The 25109-nt window shown below is 43.5% G+C and overlaps 1 protein-coding gene across 1 annotated transcript in view; it reads right to left on the bottom strand.

Annotated features, from left to right (window-relative positions):
- Positions 1-1296: 1296 nt before the first annotated feature.
- Positions 1297-25109, bottom strand: part of LOC136659918 (uncharacterized) — a 28345-nt gene continuing 4532 nt past the window's right edge. The window contains exons 2-8 of the mRNA XM_066636793.1: positions 18700-18821; positions 12493-12631; positions 11217-11338; positions 8762-8872; positions 5966-6072; positions 3624-3714; positions 1297-1431 (exon numbers count right to left, since the gene is read on the bottom strand). Of these exons, the coding sequence (XP_066492890.1) occupies positions 1315-1431; positions 3624-3714; positions 5966-6072; positions 8762-8872; positions 11217-11338; positions 12493-12631; positions 18700-18821 (809 nt within the window). The 3' untranslated portion in view covers positions 1297-1314. The remainder of the gene's footprint in view (positions 1432-3623; positions 3715-5965; positions 6073-8761; positions 8873-11216; positions 11339-12492; positions 12632-18699; positions 18822-25109) is intronic.

Raw genomic sequence — 25109 nt, 5'->3', positions numbered from 1 at the left:
TGCGCGAAGCCTGGGTAAAGTAGGTATGGAGGATAGGCTGTTACCCATGCAGCAAATCCCCCTTCTCCATGTCGCTGAAATGGTCCAATGGAAAGGCAGAGGCCAATACGGTTGGTTCCAGCGGCATTGCAGGAGTTGCCAGAACGTGACTGTGTTCAGCCATGAACTGCCTCAGGGACTCCGGCTCCGGATTTTGCCTCGAGGTTGACTCCTGAAGCCTTTTCCATAACTGGATGTAGCCACAAGGCAGTGGAGGTTTGGGATCAGAGTTTTCCTTCTCTCAGATGAGCTGCCTTCCCAGGCTGACGAGTCCCATTAAGTTTTTATATCCGTTTTCCACAGTACTCATTCCAAATTATTTTAAGCAGCATGAATACAAGCCAACTCTTACATTTTGATATCACATAATCCACTTTACTGCTTCGCTTTAGCTTTGGCTAACAAGTTTAAGAAAATGTCTTCTGCCCATATGAACTATGTATTAGGGATTTTCTAGTTCCTGACACTGAATGCTTTAGGAAGACAAATGCAGCTTTGCCACCATGGCCAATAAGAATGTTTGATAACAAGCAGCACAATCCTCTCCCTGAACATTAGGATATGCAGTATTTTGGATTATGTATGAAATTTGGATACAGTAATGTATGTAATTTGGATTCTTTTCATAGTGAAAAATATAAATTTAGCTTTCTTTTAAAGTAGGAAGAAAACGAGTGGGGTTTGTCTCTCCAGTTAAAAATTTTCATCATTACTCTTCTCATCTGGAGAACATATTTGCTTATCCTTGCATATCTCTCTTCCCTTCTTTAAAGAGAGGCATGCCAGTTCAATTGCTTAAATGGGAGGTGGTAATCCTCACTGCAATCAGATACTAGATGAAAGTACCACTACATTTAAACAGTATCCTTGAGTCCCATTCTCAGTGCTAGAAAAACAGCAAAGGATACATGGCCTAGACCAAATAGACACCAACATTCTGTGAAGCCAAGGTGAAAGTTACCTAGTATAATGTCCCACAGAAATTCATCCTTACTGTACATCATTTGGGGCAATTTAAACACCAGGGAAAATGAAACTACTTCTAATTCAAAGAAGAAACATGTTTTAGAGAATGTAGCACATACAGTACCTGAACCAAAGAGATTCCCATTTAACCCCCTTTATTTGGATAACCAAAAATATGTATGGCTTATCTGGTGATTTTTCCTGACACCAAGTGTTGTTTCTGTCACGCACTGTTGACTGAAGTGCTACTATAGACCATTGTTGTGCAAACAGCAAATCTACACAGACAAGTGTCAGTAAGTATTTATACTAGATAATCCTGTACAAGGAAATTTGTTCAAGAGCATCTCTATCAATGTCTTCTTCCAAGAATACATCGTAATCCAATGGCATTGATTCTACCCAATGGTTCAGCTGAATGTTCACCTGAAAAAAAAATGAAGAAGTGAAGTGCTGTAATATTGGAGTCTGCTTCCAGGGCATATAATCTCATTATCACAGATGAAGGCAGGTTTATTAAAAGGATACAGTTACAAGGTTGTATCCAAAGGAAGTTAATCATGACTAAGCACCACTGATATCAATAAGACACACTAATGGCACATCAGTTATTCAGGACTAACTTCAAGGGGATTCCACCATGATGATCTTTTGGTGAACACAATTCTTAGCATGCTTTTGTACTGTGGATGAGCCTAAGTGGTATATGCAAGATAGATCTCAATGCATTGAGCATCTTGTGGGAACAGTGTTGGATGTGGCATGGAAGGTTGTGTGTGGGGTGAATATTGCCAAAAACAGCAGAGAGGAAAGCGTCCCAAGGAGCTGAGGATACAGTCCACGGGGAGGAAGATACATTTTCTTCCTCCCCTTGATGGGTGAAGCTTTTTGTCCTGGGTCATTCATGGGTTCTCTGAGTTCGGAACCCTTTAACTATGTGGCAAAGTCTGCGTAGAACATGAGAACCTTGTGGTTGTTTTACACAACAGCTCAATGGCAGTAGAGATGTTTATTAAATAATAAAGATTCAGTTCTCTGAAAGCTCCTGTTTTGTGAAGTTTCAGTACCAAAAGTGGCCTTCCATTTAAAGCTCTCTGACCTGAGAAAAAAGTTCTGTGTCCAGAGCATAAAGGGAAATATACACTGGTTTTGGCCATAGGCTGTGTATAAGAATGACAAGAAGGTCTCATTTACCTATTTGTTGTGTCTTGCTTGTGCAGCCTGCTTGAAGTGTCACTCTATGGCTCTCTCATACCAGTTAATGCTGGCCAAATGTTATGCTTTTGGCATAACCAGAGCAAATTTCCTTCCACCAGCTCTGCCAAAGTCATCAACATCCTCTATCGTCAATGGTCCTTACGGCTATCCTCAAACAATACATGCTTACATCTTCTAACTAGTGAAGCTGAGAGAACCACAGTCATGCCAGCTCAGAGGAGTAAGCAGGAAAATGAAATCTCATGTATAGAACACTGTTTTGGAGTGCAGTAAGCAGGTCTATTTTCCCTCTGAGAATCAAGGTGGACACAACAGGGACCCTGTTTGCGTGATGTTTAGCAGCACTGCACTGGAGAGGAACAAGCAACTGATGATCCTAGGATATCATAGCATGGAGGAAGCCACTGTGCCCTTGCATTTTCTTATCTGTTCTGCTACCTCTGTCATGTTGCAAAAGTGGCAAGAAGCACACTTGGGTAATACCCAAGTTGTTGTGTTTAATCTGCTCCATTTCAGTTATTTCTTGAGCAATCATGCAAATCTGTTGCAATCAGGCTGTTTCAGTAGATGGCAGAAGCAATACTGCCCTTCTCTTCTAGACTTGTGAGGTATTTTGTAAGATTATCTACAGCAAAAAAAGCAACCCTGTATAATCATGTCCAAAACAGTAATCAGCACATGGTATACCAAGCTGTGCTTATGCTTCTGACAGAGCTTAAAGAGCAGGCTGGAGGAAATAAATAAAAAGCAACAGAAACTGAACACGAATCAGAATGCAGGAAGGTGGCCTGCAGCCCAAGCCTGCTCTCCAAATGGCAGAGACATCAAAGTGAGGCTCCCAAGTGAAATTGCTCAAGTCAGCTGTATCAGCACATTTGATTCTATTCATTTAGATCGTGAACAGCAGCGGCACAAACTTCTCACTCTCTCTACAAGTATTAGTTTTGAAAGTACAAATGCTGCAGCTGGCCTTTTCATTCTTCTACTCACCATTTTCTCTTTCCACCACCACCACCCCTCCACGTATTTAGCAGATTTATATCCTGCCTTCCCTGACATCACACACACAAAAGCTGAGCTGGGGTGTGGATCTGCTATCTAATAACTGAGGATAACCATTCATTAATCTGATGAAATGGGTTTTACTACCCAAAAGTCCTCAGAAGGAAATCAGTCTTTAAAGAACACAAGATTCTTTACACAAGAATCAGCAACCAAACTGACCTCGGAGTTGTTGTCATTTAACTAGACCACACTGCCTCTTCCACAGGCAAAACTTTATTCCTGATCAACAGCTATAGCAGTTAATGATAAAATCATTAGGAATTCCCCCACATGAACTACCTTCATTATCAAATGAAAGGCCTGATAGGTAAATAGTTTGGAAAACAACCACTCACCTGAAGATCTGAAAGAGATTCCTCCAGGCATGGGACTGTCACTAATAAGGAGCCCTTCTTCCTTACATTTTGACTGATAAATTCCCAGGATCTTCAAAAGAAATATTTTAGATTTTGTATGAAGCAACCCCTTCAAGTACAGAACAACCCAACACAGTCCAACAAAGTGGAGCTATCATTATTTCAAGAGGACTGGTCTACAATCTGGAGGAGGACAGTTTTCAGAGTCCTGTATGCTGTCCCAAAGGTTTACAGTGAAGAAGGTGGAGAGAACCTGAGGCTGAATGCCAGGAAAGAAGCTTTGACATACAGTGTTTGTTCAGTACTTATTAACTGGACTCTCTGAGTCAAAAATGGTCGATCTGCAAAGAGAAGATTATTGCCTGAAAGGTTTTCGGGCATGACTCATGAGGTAATGAAAGGACAATTGTAAAACAAAGTTGTAGTAATGCCACTAGCTTCTTTTTCTTGGGGTACCATTTCGAGACAGAGAAATCAATTCTCTTCTTTCCAGTTCTCTCTTAGTACATGCATACACACAACAATGCATGTTTGACACCCACACTAATCCTAAGAATACAACATCAGAAGCCTAAGTTAGCCTACATAAACACTACAATCTTTTGTGGAATACAGTGTCAAGTTGGGTTTCCTATTGCATATAAATTTTTTCATACATCTATGCATTACAGTGCAATCCTATACATGTCTACTCAGAAGTACACTGCACTGAGTTCCATAGCATTTACTCCCAGGTAAGTGTGTATAGGATTAATTATAACCTTATTGTGTGATATTATAATCAAGGTACTTTGTCCCAGAAACAAAACAACGCATTACTATATTTGCTGGCGATAGCATAACTACTAATAAAAAAACTAGTCAAATACAATTGAAGGTCATGCTGTTTTGTGGAATAGTTACAGTAACTATTAAGAGTGAAAACTGTAAGAGTTTTTATAGAACCTACAGTCTGGTTTCAAATGGAACATGAGTTGTATTCTTCCTACATCAGAATCAAATCAGATTAGACTTCTCTGATCCCTCTGCTCACATTTTAGCTGCTGAATTCATTTTTAATAGCTAAAACTTTGTGTTAAAAATAAATCCTTGCAAACCAAACATATTAACAACATATACCCAACCAATCTTATCAACTGCTTTGCTATAACAATCTAAGAGAACCACTACCACAACAGGAAACACCAAATGCAAAGAGCAGAGTGATCTAGTACACAGTTCTAGTTCACCAAGTACAAAGAGCAGAGTGAACTGGTCACATCTCAAAAAGGACATAGCAGAAATGGAAAAGGTGCAAAAGAGAGCGACTAAGCTGATTACTGGGCTGGGGCACCTTCCCTATGAGGAAAGGCTACAGCGTTTGGGCCTCTTCAGTCTAGAAAAGAGACATGATTGAGACATACAAAATTATGCATGGGAAGGATAAAGTGGATAGAGAGATGTTCATTACCCTCTCACATAACACTAGAACCAGGGGACATCCACTAAAAGTTAGTGTTGGGAGAGTTAGGACAGACAAAAGAAAATATTTCTTTACTCAGCGTGTGGTTGGTTAGTGGAACTCCTTGCCACAGGATGTGGTGATGGCATCTGGCCTGGACGCCTTTAAAAGGGGATTGGACAAGTTTCTGGAGGAAAAATCCATTACGGGTTACAAGCCATGATGTGTATGTGCAACCTCCTGATGTCAGAATGCCAGATGCAAGGGAGGGCACCAGGATACAGGTCTCTTGTTATCTGGTGTGCTCCCTGGGGCATTTGGTGGGCCACTGTGAGATACAGGAAGCTGAACTAGATGGGCTTATGGCCTGATCCAGTGGGGATGTTCTTATGTTAGTAAGTACTGTGACTTTAATCATAAATTACTATCAGTCTAGTATGCAGCATTTCATATAGCCATGGTCTGTTGCATGCCAGAATGTTTTCAATGCATGTTAAAAAAAAAATAGCAACCAGATTTCATGAAAACAGTTTCTTCTGCCAAGTTTGCAAGTTGGTAAGTTTCTCCATGAGCGTAACGTCCTAATTTTTTGAATGTCATTGAGCAACAAGAGGAGAAAATGGACTAGTTCCAATTTAAAATTGTTATCAGGGCTGCTGCTATAAAGTCTAGGAAAGACTACTTTTTGGTGAACTCTTTAGATCATATTTGTCCATTAACTCAAACAACATTTTGCATCCAAATCTAAAGTACTATATCTGATAATGTTTAAAACCTGTGTTTATGTAGGTTTTCATCAGGTCTGACTTTAAAAAAAAGTGGGAAGGAAAAAGTTACTTGTATTTCTAGTTTCTAGAAATTTATAGAACACACAGCTTACCTGGCCTGTTCTGATCTGTCAAGAAAATATTCAAAGACATTATTCATTACAACAACGTCAGCATTCTGAAGAAGTGAAGCCTGAGTACAAATGTCTGCATTAAGCACCTGAAGGAAAAAGCATTTTACACGTTTTTAACATGAAAGATTGTTGCTAGACAGACAGTCTCCACTAAAAACTACAGATGAGAATAACCTGCTTTAACTGCTCTCCTGCAGAATCTTTTCAAGATTTTGAACTCTCACCAAATCAACACATTTTAAGGTAGCTTTTCAATAAGGTATGTTACCATTTATGTCATTTTAAAAATGCAATTGAATTAAACTGAAAACTATTAAGAGAGCTGCAGATGAAAGAATATCATAGACATTAGTTGAAAATGAATTGTCAGAGGGGAAAGAAACTTCTGCCTCATCCTAGGAACTCTCAATCAGTGGGTGGTACCCAATGATTAGGTAACACTCTAATGAGATAAGATGAAATAAATGATAAAGCCAAAATGCTTTGTATCTGTATTAGTTCCTGCATTTGCTGGTGTAGCTTAGTGGCTAGAAGCAGTGGCGTAGCTAATGATTGCATAGCCCAGTGCCAAGCTCAAAATGTGGCCCCGGAAGTGATGTCACAACCAGAAGTGACATCACACCCAGGCTTTTTAAAAAGTGAAAATTGGGAGGAACCCACCTCCTCCCCCCAGCAGCTCACCACCCACTTGCTATGCTGCCTCCCCCCAGTCAGTGGCATAGCTAAGGCATCTATATACAACCTGGGGTCAAAGAACATTTTGTAGCCCCCCTGCATGACAAAATCAAATTTAATTAATTAATTAAATAAATAAAAAGTTATTGGTTCCATGCTGTATCATAGCAACATCTCATTGGCACTCAGAACAAACAGTCTCATAGGTCAGTTTGGAGTTAAGCAAATCTACTTTTTGTTCCACAAGGCAGTTGTGTTTTTATTTTCTGGTTAATTGGCCATAACTTTTGATAGAATACAGATATTCCAGTGCGGTTTGTTTCATTGCACTCTGCATTAAATTCCCTTTCCAACGATATATAATATGATGGTATTATTCATACATACCAAGATTTTCACAATTTTGGTCACTAATGTCAAGCTCAGTTTGTTGCCCCCCTAAAGCTTGATGCCTGGTGCAACTGCTACCGCCTGCACCCCCTTAGCTATGCCACTGGCTAGAAGACAGCTAAGAACCATTATACTCTCTACCTACTTGAAAGCACTAATAGAGAATTTAAATCTTGCGTCTACCAGGAGTTCCCTGGGAGGACTTTGACAAGCTCCTCCCACTCAGCCTTAGCCCCCCACAATGCAGTGTCAGGATAATGCTCACTTTCATGCACAGTTGGTGCAAGCATTATAACAAGCCAAGGCACGTAAAGCACTTTCGAACACTTTTAGTGCACTACAAATGCCAAGCATTATCAGTCAGGAAAAGACCTCAAATCACTTTATTAAAATGCTACACCTTTTAACAAATATTCACTTTTAATATTCTGAATACATATTTCATTCCATTTTCCTGGCTTCTTTTTAGCACTAGAACTTCATGTACAGGACAGAGACTGCTACGACCCAGGTTTTGAATCAAACTAGGCCCAGACCAAGTGTGCAGCTATCCTGTAGGAATAGCATCTGTGCATTTCTACCCATGTAGGATTTGCAACCACATGTTCACCACAATCCAGAGCTTTCTTTGTGGCTAGAGCCAGGTTGTCCCCTCCTCTTCCTATGCTCCCAATCATCTTGCAGCAGCCTTCTTGTTTTCTGTCTGCAACCAGCAGCACTTGTCAATGGCTTCCCCCGAAGGCAGTAAATGTCCAGCTCTTGCAAATGACAGCATGATGCATGTGCCTTCTATTTTCTGTGCTTACTTTTGAGAAAGTATGCATAGAGTTGTGTCAGAAAGCTCCTTTCCTCACTTGTGGAGAAAAAAGTGCCATACCTCTCTCTTGGTCTATGGATCAGTTGGACTATCAGGCGGGGGGGAGCTGAAAGAGGGGGGACAAGGTCACAAGGGGAGGAGACCGCTAAAGGAGAAGGGGGGCAGGAAAGGCGCATCACTGTCTCCTCTTGCTGCCTGGTCTGCCATCCTATACGTACTTTCCCAGGAGTAAGCCCCATTGAGCACAATGGACTAGGCATGAATAGGATTGTGTCAGAGGCACTTTTCCCTGCTCTGTTTCCACCCCCATTACTCTCAGTGTCACCTTCTTCTGGTGTTGAGTAAAAGAGATCGAAGCTGCCTTTTTTTTGGCCAAGGGTCAGACTGATGAAGCTTTAGCACTTTGTGCACATACAGCAGAAGCAGCCCAGCACCTCTGATGAGTCCCCCCTCAACCTCAGGCACCTGCTCCAACTGAACACCAAGAGTGGAAGCAAAACACACACACCCCGTATCTCCTGTTTCTTTAGCCACGCTTTGGAAGGTCAGAGTCTCTGTGAGGGGAACCAAGCGGGGTGAGGAAAGAAAAGAAATAATTAAGGGAAGGAAGCCCCACATTTAATGCAAGCACTTCCAGTTAGGAGACCTATAGAAGTGGAAAAGCCGTAGTTTGCAAGATGAAGTAATTTCGTGGGAAATGTTCATTGCCATGTGGTTTTTTGCACGTTTGGTCTGGGTTCCAGTCATATTTTTTTTTAAAAACATTGTTTTAAGTTATACTGGATGTCTGTGTGATTGAGCTGGTACTGCATCACCAGAAAATACACATTTATTCAGTGGCAATGTAGATTTGATAAACATTTCTAGAAAAATGGTCAGTTGCGCTGCATCACCTTTATTCTGTCATCCAGTTGGTATTTTGCAACAATTACTTCCTGCAAATGGCAAAAGTCTGCATTCATTTCAACACCATAGATTTGAGAGGCTGAACTATAAAAATAGCCCTAGAATAAAAAGAAGAAAAGTTGAGGGATGTGTGCATTTCAGGAATCAAAAGTAGCTTAGTGTGCCTGTCACTGCAGTCACTGCCCCAAATGGACAGAAGAACATAAGAACAGCCCCACTGGATCAGGCCATAGGCCCATCTAGTCCAGCTTCCTGTACGTCACAGCGGCCCACCAAATGCCCCAGGGAGCACACCAGATAACAAGAGACCTGCAAGGCTTCCTGGGAATTGTAGTTAAGAACATCAGAACAGCCCCACTGGATCAGGCCATAGGCCCATCTAGTCCAGCTTCCTGTATCTCACAGCGGCCCACCAAATGCCCCAAGGAGCACACCAGATAACCTCATCCTGGTGCCCTCCCTTGCATCTGGCCTTCTGACATAGCCCATTTCTAAAATCAGGAGGTTGTACATGCACATCATGGCTTGTAACCTGTAATGGATTTTTCCTCCAGAAACTTGTCCAATCCCCTTTTAAAGGCATCCAGGCCAGATGCCATCACCACATCCTGTGGCAAGGAGTTCCACAGACCAACCACACGCTGAGTAAAGAAATAATTTCTTTTGTCTGTCCTAACTCTCCCAACACTCAATTTTATCGGATGTTCTCTGGTTCTGGTGTTATGTGAGAGTGTAAAGAGCATCTCTCCATCCACTCTGTCCATCCCCTGCATAATTTTGTAAATGGCTTCACAGGTGAGTGGGAGAGGCCACTACAGGACATATTGTGGTGCCTGCTGTATTTACTGCGCCGCCACCCCCCCCTAGCTTTGCTACTGGGAATCAACAGAAATGTAAAATCAATCATCACATGAAACTAAAGCTTCAGGCAATAAGAATTGCTTCCAAAACATGGAGAAGGATCCAAGGAAAGGCAACCACAAATATTGGTTTTGTTTACTTGCCAACCCCTTTGCACCTTTCTGAAACCTTTTAACCCTCTACCTAGAGAACAGTCTCTGCAGATAAAACAGGGCAAACATCCACAAATATATTCGAAGCCAAGAATATGATGGAAAAAAACTGTTTCTTAAACATATGGATGCTTCATCAAGACATCTACCATTTTATTACCACTCAAAACTTGTGTTTTCCAATAAGGAGGCCAATGATTAACAAACTATTTCTACTTAGGATAAAATTAGGCAGAAACCAACACTGAATCCAACAACTTTTGATTTCTGGCAGCAGCCCTAAAAAAGCCTGAGGCAGAGACAACCAAAGATGCTTTTAACTGGAGATTGCATCTGGGACACCCTGCATACAACACATGTGTTCTACCTCTGAACTATATGGCCCCTCCCCCCAATACTATTAGGAAGGTTCTTACTGATGAAGTTTGAGAAGTTCAACTTTACACACATGCTGCCCTTATGGTGTAATCAAACAATGACTATTAAATTAAAACCAAATCTTCATTTCTTTATATAAAATACTGTATATGCACACTGTTTATATCACTGCTAAACAAGAGATCCCCCCCCCCAAAAAAAAGACCTATTAAGGACAAATGTGTGAGTAACATAATTAAATCTGTCCCAAATTAAAATATGCAGCCAGCACAATTTATAAAAAGGAAGGAGAGAAAGAATAGTTGGTCAGCAAAATCCTGCAACATTGATAATCATGTTTAAAAAGCCATTGAGATACCCATCAATGCTTTTTGATTTATGGAAAAGAATGTATGGGTGAATTCAGACAGACAATAACCCACACTAAGGTTTTGATTATCACAACTGAGCATGGGAGAGCCACAAACTCTCATGCGAGGCATTCCTCTCTCCTTCTCCTCAATACCCTGGAAGAGGAGATGGAAAACTTCTGCTTTCAATTTTAAATGAATCCTAACTGCACAATACCCAAACTCAGGGCACTGTGCTTAGTTTTAACTATGGATTGTTAGTTTTAAACAACTCAGGATTCAAGTGATTTCAGATCCTGGTTTGTTTGAACAAACCACAGTTAAAGTTAGATCACTTACCTGGATCTGGACAGTGAAATCCATTAGCATGCTACTCAAAATGTGGAGATGATTTTCAGCCAGACAGATTAACAGAAAACAATATATCTGCAGGCCAGCATGAGGGCCCAGTCCTATCCAGCTTTCTCGCACTGATGCAGTTGCAATGCAGCCTCGAGATAAGGTAGCAAATGGTGAAGACCTTAAGGAGGCCTCTGTGACTGCCTCTCCACCACTGGATGCAGCGCACATATACCCCAGGCATGGCTGCATCAGCACTGGAAGGTTGAATAGGACTGGCCCTGAGAGAATGAGAATAAACACCAGAAAAAGGAAAAAATGCATAACTGAATTTGTGAACATATTTCTAGACTAATTTTTACCCCAAAGAGCACTGCGCCAAGTCTGGAGCCAACATCAACCACAATCTTTCCTGTCAGATCAGGCAGTACATGTTGATACAGAAACTTCAGTTCCGCGATGGAAAAGGAATGAGAAATGAACTCTGCAGAAAAAAAGCAAAATTAAAAGCATGGCTGGAACAATAGTCAACCACTGTCAACTATGTCATTTAATTCATGTTCTGCTAATGTGGGGCTTTGGACCTTGCCATTACATGCAAACAATATCAGTGGAAGTACAGGAGACCTACTTCCAACTGATATGTTTGGAAGTGGGAGGGGAAGTTAAAGTCAAGAATTTATCCTAGGTTACCACCTCTTCTTTGTTAAAAAACACCACAATGAATTATGGGAAACATATGCTTAGTCAACGTCACCCTTTTTAAAAACAGACATAGCTATTTAGAGAACAGACATGTATATTAGCTCCAGATATTAGACTGTTATTTTCAAACTCCACCCCAGCCATTCCTCTAGAGGCAATTTTTCATGTCAGCAGTTCTTGCGTGGAGTCCCAAACTGGGAGTGGGTGGGTTGAACAGTGGTTGGAAAGGGAAAAAAAACCCACCACATACACAAAACACCCAAATCAAAACCAGCAAAATGTCCATCATAATTAGTACTATGACATGTTCCTGCCTCAGGCTTCATGGGTTCCGCCTTTCTTGGGAGCACCAAACAAAGATTAGCTTTAGTGTCCTTGCTGATCCTTTCCAGTTCAGGATGCGGTGGCTGCCATCCACTATGATGCACTGAATGAGCAATTCCCCAGTTTCTCAATCTTCTGATTGCTTTTGACTTACTTTGCCTTATTTCCTATTCATAAAGCCAGGGACTGACAGATACTTCTGTAGCTCACAAGTCACTGGGCTCCACAAGGCAAACATGGGCCAACAAGATCCTGAAGAGGTTACATATTGGATTTAGGAACAAGCCGTGGATTCTACTGCAAAGACCTATATCGACCAATGCTGCAATATGGCCAGTATCATATAAATCAGGGCTTTTCAAACTGGGGCGTCGCGACAACCCAGCCTGTGGGCCCTGGTCTCTGCCCCCTTAAGGGGCGGGGGCAGCCAGGAGGCAGGGAGGAGGCAGCGGTGTGATCCCTAAGATCCTGCACAACCTTCTGCAGGGCTCCCTGATGCTTTAGAAGTGAAAGTGGAGCAATCGCATTCCACTTTTGCTAAACCAGAAGTGGAGCGCAATCCACTTCAAACTCCCTGAGAGTTTGAAAACCGCTAATGTAAATGCTTACCTAATGGAGCTGTCTGATGCGAACCACAACTTAGACAGAAGTTTCTGCTCATCTTCCCTTCTTTACACAATGAGTCAATACAATCATCATCATAAAGGAATGCATCAATATGAACTGTGGGTTTTGTTTGCTGATTTAACTGAAAGAGAAAAGCACATGCACAACATTTAACAAGTATAGGGAATGCATATTTTCCCAGTGGTGATTTGGATACAGCTGAAGCTGTAGATCTTGTGTTCTACTTTAGGGAAATGATTGTCAAGCATGCACGTTGTGTGCAGAAGGTCACAGCACCTGTTTAATCTCTGGCATCTCCAAGTAGGGTTGGAAAGAACTCTTATATTGTACTGGGGCTGCTTGCTGGTGTTTCTTCTGCATATTTTTCAGAGCATTTCAGAAAACTCGTTTGCTTTTCAGAAGCCCCCAAAGCATTTAACCTGAACAAGAACCTTGGAAAACCCAAAAACTCACTCACACTTTTGTTAAGTTTTCATTGGTTCCAAAAAGAGATATTACATTAATAATGCTTCTGGATTTTTGCCAAGGGACCAGCACTGCTGCCTACAATTTTGACATGCCGGGGATCACTAAACTTCAGAACTGACTTAAACAAGAACAAAACAGGGTTGGAGGGTTATACTCGCCTTTGATTCTCAGCTAATTTTGCATTAACTGTAAACTGTATTTGGTTATGGTCAGCTACCTGTGCCAATATATGGATACTTGCTTTTGTATAAACCCAAGAAACCAGGGGATAGTCTACCTGTTATTTTAGCATCTAAAACACACAAGAAGTCAGTTTTTAAAAAAACTGACTTAAATCAGATAGTCTCGGTTCTGTCCATAGCAATCAATTAGTATTTACAGGAAATAATCTGCTTCTTGCTCTCCTGCAATGTTTTCACATAAGTGGAGACCATATTTTTAAAGTAAAAAGGTAGTAATGTGATGTCACTGGTCACATTGCAACTGTAGTGGTGAACATCTCTTATGAAGTATGAGGCTGCTGTATATGGAACCAAACCATCCATGTCAGTATACAGTATATATATTTTACACATTGACTGCCAGAAGCTCCCCAGTGTTTCAAATGGTTTTTTTCCCCCAGCCCTGTCCGGAGAGATGCCTAGACCTTCCAGCAAAGCATATGCACAGCTACTGAACTTCTATTTCCCTCTGGATGCAGAGTTATATTTAATGGTCAATGAGTTGCCAGGCAGGTACACCAAAGATTTAAAGAAAGTCAGGGATAATTTTTCTAGCCATAGTGCAAAGCAATAGATAGCCTGTACATCAGCAGGCTTTTCCAGCTGTTGTATTTCAACTGTTTCTTATTTGTGAAGACTTTTAACTGACACTGGGGGCTGGTGCTTTCTTGAAATGACTTTTAATTGCGGTGATCTTGGGTGCTGTGCAATGCAATCCTATCTTGTGCTGAAACAGGCAGGCCAGGAGGCCTGCGCTGTATCCAGTGCAAGACTGGAGCCAGAATCAGCTCAGCCAGAGACAAGGGGAAACTGTTCCCCTTACTCCTGGGTAAACCACCACAGCCCAAATGAGTCTCTTCAGACCAGTGCCACCCCAGGAGGTGGGACAAGTCCGAGGAGAATGGAGCAGCTTTGAGCCACTCCACGCTGCTCGGGGAACAGGGTTGGGATCTGGCATAACTGATGGGTCCCAGCCCCGCCTCCTGCTCCCCGCCCGCCCGCCCACCCGCCCCCTGGAACACCCTCTGCCCTCCCTTCCGCTCCTCTCCACCCTCCCCAGACTCCTGTGTCAGCTGAGCTTGGCTGATGCAGCCTCCCTTCTCCATGTCGGCTGGATGAAGCCTCCGTGGGTCAGTGCACGTCCCTGCACCAGCCCAGTTGATACAAGAGAAGGCACAAACGTGCTTTACGACATGTTCGTGTCCCTCCTGGGCCAGTGCAAGGGACTTATGCTGGCCCAAGGTGCACTCAGGATTGCGTCCTTAGTGTGTGTGTGTGTGTTTGTTTGTGTATTTATATTCTAATATATAACTTTTTAGCTCCTTCGAAAGCTTCCCCCTCCCTGTATTATTTTCCATACTTTTTTTTCAAGACTCTTGCTATTCCTATTTGCCCCAGGAACTAGCACCCTGCAATGGCATACAGCCAGTATTATATTTCTTTCGAATTTAATCTCTTCCTCACTTTCCTTTTGGATGTTTGCATTACATTTACTGATCTTTTGTGTTTGAAAATTCTTAACATGGTGGTATTTTTCTGCTGGTAACCATGCACTGAATTTAACAGTGCACAAGGAAAGAGGTTTTCAATTTGCAGTAACCAAGGGTAGTGGAATAATCAGGCTTCGAAGAAACCGATAAGGAACTGCACTTACAGGAACTGAAGTTTAAAACTTCAAAATATTGTTTTCTTTGTGTAAATATTAGCTTCCTAAAATTAAGTGGTTTTACGCATTCCTCCTCCATTTTCATGGAATCTTAAAAGCTCTCAAAATACCAGGAGCAGGTCCACACTGGACAATCACCCAGCATCTTGCTCTGCTTTTCTTTTGGGACCTGGGATCCTCCTGCCACCAAACCACCCTTCTGGATTCAGTCTTTTGATGGAAATGGTAGGCAGAAGTCGCTGTTGCAATTTCTGTGGGAGTAATATTCAGTTTCTTCTGGGGCACAGCTATGTGTCACTTCACATAGCAAAAGTGACAAGTTAACTGCTAATCTGAAAATAACTGTTGCTGCACAGTTTCCATCTTGGGTTCTCTATTCCATGTAACATAGAAAGATGTTAAGATACAGCTACTGCTAAGGACAGCACCATACATGTGACTTTCAGAACTAGATGGGCAATAAATGCCATCATGCCATTATGTCAGATGGGGAGTGAATTTGTCCATACGCTTTGTATGGTGCCTCTGTTATAACACAGAACCAGCCTGTGGAGTGAAAACACGTGTAATGCTCAGCAGAAGAGATGATAGCCAAGAACCCGGAGTCATGCCAGAGCAATGGGGGTCAAGATAGTATTGGCAACCTTCAGTCTCGAAAGACTATGGTATCACGCTCTGAATGGTGGTTCTGGAACATCATCTAGTGTGGCTGAAAAGGCCAATCCGGGAGTGACAATCCCTTCCACACCGGGAGCAAGTGCAGTCTGCCCCTGGTCTGTCTCCCTGGCTATGGGCCTTCCTTCTTTGCCTCTTAGCCTCAGACTGTTGGCAAAGTGTCTCTTCAAACTGGGAAAGGCCATGCTGCACAGCCTGCCTCCAAGCGGGCCGCTCAGAGGCCAGGGTTTCCCACTTGTTGAGGTCCATCCCTAAGGCCTTCAGATCCCTCTTGCAGATGTCCTTGTATCGCAGCTGTGGTCTACCTGTAGGGCGCTTTCCTTGCACGAGTTCTCCATAGAGGAGATCCTTTGGGATCCGGCCATCATCCATTCTCACGACATGACCAAGCCAACGCAGGCGTCTCTGTTTCAGCAGTGAATACATGCTAGGGATTCCAGCACGTTCCAGGACTGTGTTGTTTGGAACTTTGTCCTGCCAGGTGATGGCAAGGATGCGTCGGAGGCAGCGCATGTGGAAAGCGCTCAGTTTCCTCTCCTGTTGTGAGCGAAGAGTCCATGACTCGCTGCAGTACAGAAGTGTACTCAGGACGCAAGCTCTGTAGACCTGGATCTTGGTTTGTTCCGTCAGCTTCTTGTTTGACCAGACTCTCTTTGTGAGTCTGGAAAACGTGGTAGCTGCTTTACCGATGCGCTTGTTTAGCTCGGTATCGAGAGAATGAGTGTCGGAGATCGTTGAGCCAAGGTACACAAAGTCATGGACAACCTCCAGTTCATGCTCAGAAATTGTAATGCAGGGAGGTGAGTCCACATCCTGAACCATGACCTGTGTTTTCTTCAGGCTGATTGTCAGTCCAAAATCATGGCAGGCCTTGCTAAAACGATCCATGAGCTGCTGGAGAGCTTTGGCAGAGTGGGTAGTGACAGCTGCATCGTCGGCAAAGAGGAAGTCACGCAGACATTTCAGCTGGACTTTGGATTTTGCTCTCAGTCTGGAGAGGTTGAAGAGCTTTCCGTCTGATCTGGTCCGGAGATAGATGCCTTCTGTTGCAGTTCCAAAGGCCTGCTTCAGCAGGACAACGAAGAAAATCCCAAACAAGGTTGGTGCAAGAACACAGCCCTGCTTCACTCCGCTTCGGATGTCAAAAGGGTCTGATGTGGAGCCATCGAACGAAACCACCAAACGAAACCAGGGAACATGGCGTTGGCTTTGTGGTCAGAAATACCCTGCTGAAATCCATCATCCCACCTACTGTGGGAAGTGAAAGAATTTTGTCCCTGCAGCTCCAGTCATCAGCAGGACCTATCACTCTCATCAGTGCTTATGCACCGACTCTGTCGTCTCCAGCAGAAGCCAAAGACAAATTCTATGATGACCTGGCCACCACTGTCAAGAAAATCCCTGTAAAAGAGCCATTGTTCATCCTCGGCGATTTCAATGCTAGAGTTGGTGCTGATAACAGTTCATGGCCCACTTGCTTAGGTCAGTTTGGCACTGGGAGGATGAACGAAAATGGCCAACGCCTGCTAGAGTTTTGCTGTCATCACGGTCTCTGTGTCAGCAACACGTTCTTCAACACAAAGCCCCAACATAGAGTCTCTTGGAGACATCCAAGATCAAAGCACTGGCACCAGCTCAACCTGATCCTCACCAGACGCTCCAGCCTTCCCAGCATCAAGATCACACGCAGTTATCATGGTGCTGCCTGCGACACTGACCACTCCCTGGTGTGCAGCAGAGTGAAACTGCAAACAAAGCGACTGTATCACACGAAAAAGGAAGGAAGACCTCGCATTGATACCAGCAAGACCCGGGATCAGAGAAAAGTGGAGGAATTTGCACAAGCGCTTGAGGAATCTCTTCCAGGCCCGGCCGACGCAAACGCATCCAACAGATGGGAACATTTCAAGAATACCGTTTACAACACCGCCTTGTCCATATTCGGCAAGAAGACCAACAAGGCGGTAGACTGGTTTGAAGCCCACTCTGAGGAGTTGACACCAGTCATTGAGGAAAAGAGGAGAGCTCAAGCAGCATACAAGGCCTGTCCCAGTGAGCGCAACCTGCAGGTCCTCCGAACTGCTCGCAGCAAAGTCCAACAGACTGCCAGGAGATGCGCTAACGACTACTGGCTCCAGCTCTGTTCCGAGATACAGATAGCAGCTGACACGGGCAACATCAAGGGGATGTATGATGGTATCAAGCAGGCCCTAGGTCCAACACAGAGGAAAATTGCCCCTCTGAAGTCTGCCACAGGCGAGGTCATCCAGGATCGGGCGCAGCAGATGGAACGCTGGGTGCAGCACTACTCTGGGTCAAGATATGAAACCAGACAAAGGCTAGAGCCAGGCGAGATCACCATTACCCAGGCAGAGTTCTTTATAGCACTTCCTGTTGAGGAGAAGCACTGACCAGACCTAGGGCTTCCTCATGAAGACAGAAATGTAAAGGCTTCCTCTTGAAGATAGAAGTACACTAGTGTACTCTTGAAGTACACTAGCACTTAGTGTACTAGGAAAATCCATGTCACATGCTTCCACACAAGAGATAAGTTACAGAAGATGCCAAAGAAGTATGGAAACCCCTGGGATAAAAGAAAGAGGAAAAGATGCTCACATCCAATACATCACCCAAACATGGGTGCCCAAGGCAGCCCACACTTGGCTAAATTATGGAAAGGATGACTATGAAACATTCTGATGCTTTGCTATCCTCTCAACCCTGGTTCTCATACCTGGAGCACTGATAGCATCCAGCAGCACCATACAGAAGTGCTTGTCTGACTCAGCTCCTATACAGTCAAGAGTTGGGCAAAACAGGTGAGGAAGAACTTCCTCACAGACCAATAAGCAGGCTTGATATGGGAGCTCTTACAGTAGCAAGGACCACCTGCTTAGCATTAGCCTATCAGAGCAAGGGGGCTTCCTTAGCTAGTGAAGTTAATTCCCTGCAGTTCTGGTGGCAATACAAAGCTGAGTTTCACTTTCAACCAGAAGATTTTCACAGTTTACTGGTTAAAGGCCTGCTCTGGTCTAAAGTTCTGCCAGTGGTCATTCAGCATCAGAATAAAGCCTTAGGTAGCCCAAGTGAAGAGTCCAGAAGTGAAGAGTCCAGAAGACAAAATGCTTTTACTACTACACAGATAACAGTTAAACTTACTTTTTGAATGGCAAGGGGCTCGGAGTTGAGCATTGCCTCAGTGGGCAAAGAATGTCGAAGGTCTTCGGCAATACTTTTGAGAACAGCATCATCATTACTGGATATGAGTTCATCAAAGTCACCTATAAAACAGAAATTTTTAAAAGATCACATCATGTGCTGTGGATTTTTATTTGAAGAGTTTAAAAAAATGTATAGATTGTCTATTTTTCCTGCAAGGAACAAATTTAAGATGAGAAGAACTTTTATTTAAAAGACTTTACAACTTTCAAACGCAACATCTCCAAGTTATTTCAAGACAAAAACCGACATGCATAAGACTTTTGGGGAGGCAAGCATTAAATATATCATCGACTGATCTATTTAACATCAAACATACTTTTGAAGTGTTGGAAGAATGACAGAAACTTGCAATTGCTTGCCTTGTACATTTGAAACACATTTTGTTTTGAAAGATAGAAAAGCATGTTGAAACAGTAATTGAGCAAATCATGTACAAACAGAGGGACAGGACAGGGTAAAAGCAACATTTATTAGGCACATTCAATTATATGAAATATCAATGCAGTTAAAGCTTTACAAGTAAAGATTTCATCTGTAGGCTGTTATACCTTTAATTCCCTGTAAATCAATTTTCTCCTATACACCAAGGTCATTTCAGCCTAATCTACCCACCTTGTAACCCACTCTAGTTGTACTCCCTTAAAATATATATATATATATATATACACACACACACAGGTAGTCCCCTACTTCAGTGGCAAACAAAACTGTGAACAACTTTATGTAGTGGGTGAAAAACCGTATAGATTTATTTCTATAAATATGTTATCTATAAAATAGATAATTTGCTTTCTAGTGAATGCATACATGGGAGTAACCCTGCTTTTTTGTCGAGTAATGTGCAAAATGGGTCTTAGAGCAGCTTAGGTGGTGGTGGGAGGCTGCATCTGTATTAGTTGCATTTTACAGCAGGTTACAATTTACCTTAGTCAGGGAGGCACCCAAATACAGTTCTGCTAAGTTCTGTACTGGCTCTTCTTCACCCACTTATTCCATGTCTCCAAAACATGGCATCTCTCTCCCCTTCACAAACCAGTGCTTTTGTGCCTGCATGAAAACAGCAGAGCACACAGGCGGCCCCTGTGCAAATGTGGCTATCCTTAAGTTGGGACGTCTGTGAGTTGGATGTGCTTAAGTTGGGACCTACCTGTACTAACTGTGAACTCAGGTGAAGGAATGCCTATCCACTTGTATATGAAACCACAGACTAGATAGTGTTTTCTACATACTTGGGGGTCTCCCTAGGCCAGTGCTTCCCAACCTATGCTCCGGGGAACCTGAGAAGTGATTCTGCGAGGTTTCGGGGGGGGGGGGAAATTATCACCTTTGATCACTTTCACTGTCTTGCCAAGTGAGTGCTCCCCCACAGACCACTGAAATGTCGGCTGTGGCTGTAGGTAGTCTGTTCTCTGCCGTCTTTAGTGGTCCAGCACTTGCTGAAGTGCCAGCTGTGGGAAGGTCCTTTCTCCACCCTTTCTGGTAGTCTGTGGAGGAGTGTTCACTTGGCGAGATGCTTCCCCATGGACCACCAGAGAGGGTGGAGAATGGACCCTCCCCCCCACAGCTGGCATTTCCAGTTACTTGCCAAGCACTCCCCCATGGGCTACCAAACTGAATTATATTTTTTAATGTGGTAGGGATAGAGGGGGTTGCATGAAGGTGCAAAAGAGAGCGACTAAGATGATTACGGGGCTGGGGCATCTTCCTTATGAGGAAAGGCTATGGCATTTGGGCCTCTTCAGCCTAGAAAAGAGGTGCCTGAGGGGGTACATGATTGAGACATACAAAATTATGCAGGGGATGGACAGAGTGGATAGGGAGATGCTCTTTACACTCTCACATAACACCAGAACCAGGGGACAACCACTCAAATTGAGTGTTGGGAGGGGTAGAACAGTCAAAAGAAAATATTTCTTTACTCAGCGTGTGGTTGGTCTGTGGAACTCCTTGCCACAGGATGTGGTGATGGCATCTGGTCTGGACACCTTTAAAAGGGGATTGGACAAATTTCTGGAGGAAAAATCCATTACGGGTTACAAGCCACGATGTGCATGTGCAACCTCCTGATTTTAGAAGTGGGCTATGTCTGAATACCAGATGCAAGGGAGGGCACCAGAATGAGGTCTCTTGTTATCTGGTGTGCTCCCTGGGGCATTTGGTGGGCTGCTGTGAGATACAGGAAGCTGGATTAGATGGGCCTATGGCCTGATCCAGTGGGGCTATTCTTATGTTCACAGCAATTCCAATGTTTGCCTCAGTCGTCCTCAGGCTTCTAAAGCATTGGGAACCACTGCCCTAGGTAGAAGTACTAAGAGTGTCAATTAAATGAGAGAGGGTAAAGTCTGGATAAGGTTGGAGAGATGTAACGTTTGTGGCAGGTCCCACTTGTCATTTATAATGTTGACTTTCCTCTAAACATAAGTGAACGCTTATACTTACAACAAACTCCTACTGCGCCAATTCAGAATTGCTTGGATCTATTTTAAAACCATTTTTGCAAGTGTAGGAAGTTCCCAAATTTATTCAAGCACCATTTGAGAGAAAGAGAAAGAGGTTGATTTACAAGGAGGAAAGTGGAGTTGCTATTCCTTTGTGGAGCTGGTACTACAGGCCCATCCAGTTTGTTATTTAAATTATTACCTTGAGGGGAAAAAGGAATTTAACGTCTTCTGTTTGCCAAACTTCATCAGGCAAAACCCAGCAGCACCACAATGATGGGAAGGCTTGTACTAGTTAGGGCTATGTGCACTTCTGAACATAGTAATATTTGCCACTGTTTGAAGTGTGGTTACAGAAAAGGCTGCACTGAATCTCATCTATTTACAGACAACGGGGGAGGGAAGGCCATAGTAGCTGAGGAACTGGGGAAACAGCCTCCCATTGCCCCCAGACTCCTCCAATGTGTTGGTAGCTGAATAAAAGCAAGCACCTGGCTGCTTCCTTCCCTTAATTCAACAAAAGACTGCAACGTCACCTAATATCAGAATTAAAAGACTTTTGAGTTGCACGCTAGCTGGCCGTTATTATTAAAAATGCTGTCCCGTTAGGGCAGAAGAGGTTTGAAAAACAGGGACTAAATGTTTTGTGGCCACCAATTTTGTTCTTTTTGATGGATTGAGCATTGCGACCTGGTCCATCTTTTGTAGACTTTCATTTCAAGGCACGTAGGAAACACATATATACTGCATAAGCATAGGCCCTCAGTTTGGCTGTACTTGTCGTAAGAGGCAACTAAACAGCCTGGGAAGGCAGCTCATCTGAGAGAAGGAAAACTCTGATCCCAAACCTCCACTGCCTTGTGGCTACATCCAGTTGTGGAAGAGGCTTCAGGAGTCAACCTCGAGGCAAAAGCCGGAGCCGGAGTCCCTGAGGCAGTTCATGGCTGAACACAGTCACGTTCTGGCAACTCCTGCGACGCGGCTGGAACCTACCAAACTGGCTTCTGCCTTTCCATTGTACTATTTTAGTGATGTGGAAAGGGGGGATTTGCTGCATGGGTAACAGTCTATCCTCCATATCTACCTTACCCAGGCTTCGTGCACTGGAGAGGACACTGTTCCGGCACTACTATTCAGAGCGCGATACCATGGTCTTTCGAGACTGAAGGATGCCAACACTTCTGTGTTTGGTGCTGAATACCTGCCTGGAGAGCATGGGCCAGACCAGTCACATGACCACTTGCAGTCAAGAGGCCTCAGACCGAGAGGCCAGGAAGGCCATACTTTTGCTCAGACAAGTAATCTCCCCCCCCCCCACTGAATGATGTGATGGAAACGCAAATGGCGTTTGCGGACTCCAGAATTCCAATATCCTGCTCAACAGCAGAATTTTTGCCTTCTGACCACAACCACTTCCTAAGGGCTCCTGATTTTGGAAAAAACAAGTTTTACAAAACAAAGAACATCCAACTCCACTGGTCCTCCTGAAACCTGTGACTAAAATTCAACCAAGGAAGCATGATAATAAGCCAACAGACCTCCAAACTGGCTACTGAACCCTCAACTGGCTGTGAAAGTCAAAGGCAGCACTCAGCAGGGGTCCTCAACTAGTAAAGGAGGATCTTTTGATAAGATTCTGGAGCGGGGGGGGGGAGAATCTCTAAAATCCCTGGACACAAGAGCCTTATGCTCTTTTTTCTTTGCTGACCCCATCCTGCTTTGCTGTCATGCAACTTTGGAAACCAGCTGATGCTGCATCAAGTCACTCCTCATTCCAACCACTATCCAAGGATCATCCTGCCAACTAGCATCCAAGATCAGAAACACCCCACTCTCCCTTTCCTTTCTCTCCTACCTCCCCAAGTGCACCTGAAGCCACTGGTCAGTTAAGCTTTGTGGGCTGCCTCTCAGTGTACCCCTCCCTCTGGGAAAGCAGATGTGTAGTGCTCTTGCCCTGCCTCCATTGCTCTCTGGTCCCCAGCTATCCCACAGCAAGCAGTGGAGGCTCTGTCAGTCCGCTTCATGCACTTGATAGAATTCGGCTGTTAACCACCTTACAGGCTGAGCAACTCTTCACCCAGGAATGCCAAAAGATTCCCAAAACCACAATTTCTTGAGAGCCGATATGATTTTTCTGAAAAAAGTCTGGTTGGCATAGCACAATGTATGATGAGCATGCAGACAATTTTTTTTTTTTTTTACTATTTTGTGCACCCTCTGGCATACCACGGGGCACTACAAACCTGGATATGTTGCAACCCTGGCCTCAGGCTGCACAGAAGGCGCCACTGAACCAAGCAAGTAGCTCGGAGGAACTTGCAGAAGGAGCAAGCTGGGCCAACACCCACACTGGACAGCACAGGCTGCGCTATAGCAGGTTTAATTGTTGCATTCAGTATTCCGAAACACAGAAAAATCCAAAATCCAGAATGCTTCCCGTCCAAGTGTTCAGGATATGGGATACTGCTCCAGGTTTAACATTTAGCAAGCATTTTGCATCTCAACACGAAGACGTAATTTGCTATTTAAACAGAAGCCTATGTGATGATCCGTAAGCGCCAAGCCATCTGGCTCTCAAGAAAAACTCAAGCAAAATAATAAATTTTAGTTTTGTATACTAACCTGAGATGGGACTTGGGCTAAAAGAATGTTTATCCAGAATATATCAAGAGGGAAAGAAGTCTTTTTAGAACAGGTTTACAAACCTCTTCCAACAACCATCTGAAATGAAAGAGTGGACTGCAGGCCAAATCCTATCCAATTTTCCAGTGCCAGTGTAGCTGTGCCAGTGGGGTGTGGACTGCATCTTGTGGTGGGGAGGCAGTCACAGAGGCCTCCTCATGGTATGGGAACATTTGTACCCGTACCTAGTGGCTGCATTGCGGTTGCACTGGTGCTGAAAAGTTGGGTAGGATTGAGCACTGTATCATTTAATATTACAGGTGGGGGACAACATTTCTGAGTGCATTTCCAAATAAGTATATACTCTCTAAGTCAGTGATTTTCAACCTTTTTCATCTCACGGCACACTGACAAGGCACTAAAATGGTCAAGGCACACCATCAGGTTTTTGACCATTGACAAGGCACACCATGCTGCCAGTGGGGGGCTCACATCTCCCATTGGCCCTCTTAATAAATGACCTTCCCCCAACTTCCTGTGGCACACCTGTGGACCACTCACGGCACACCAGTGTGTGCCACGGCACAGTGGCTGAAAATGGCTGCTCTAAGTGGACCACACTATCACATCAGGGCAAACAGTTCTAATTTAGCCATCTCCTGGATGTACTTGCTTTTCACTTGCAGAAAGCTATTATCATGTTGGAATGCTCCTCAATGTTATTTCCCTTATCTGCAGTAGTTAATATTTATAGTCCATTTTTTAATTTAATGTATACGGAATTAGTGTTTTAATTAGTGTTTAGAGCAGTGGTTCCCAAACTTTTTAGCCCCAGGATCCAATTTTTAAAATAACAACCTGTCCAACACACCTATGTTTACGAAGCTTTAAAAAAAAAAAAAGATCTGCTGTAGAAAGAAATAATATTTTTATTTATTTACTTACAATAACCACCAGGAAAAAAGATGCTCAAACATTTATCTTGCTATATTTACACTTACTTGTAAACTGTAGGAGCTGAGCACTTTGCAGGGCAATTAGCAACTACCTAATTTCTGAATAGCCTCAGTACTTGAGGCAATTAGTAGTCATCTGCCCTTTTCATTGGAGGTTCTACTGAGTTGCTGCAGGACCCCCCAAAAATCAGACTGCAACCACCAGTGGGTTCTAACACAGTTTGGGAACCAGTTTCAGAGGCATTTGAAATGGCTGATGACAGAAGTGACAGGTCAGCAGAGGACCCTGTTAACCACCAAATCAATTGCATTTAGGAAGTCTGCTGGCGTA

Source organism: Tiliqua scincoides, chromosome 1 (genome assembly GCF_035046505.1).
Source record: "Tiliqua scincoides isolate rTilSci1 chromosome 1, rTilSci1.hap2, whole genome shotgun sequence".
NCBI lineage: Eukaryota > Metazoa > Chordata > Lepidosauria > Squamata > Scincidae > Tiliqua > Tiliqua scincoides.
This window is presented reverse-complemented; position numbering and strand designations above follow the sequence as displayed.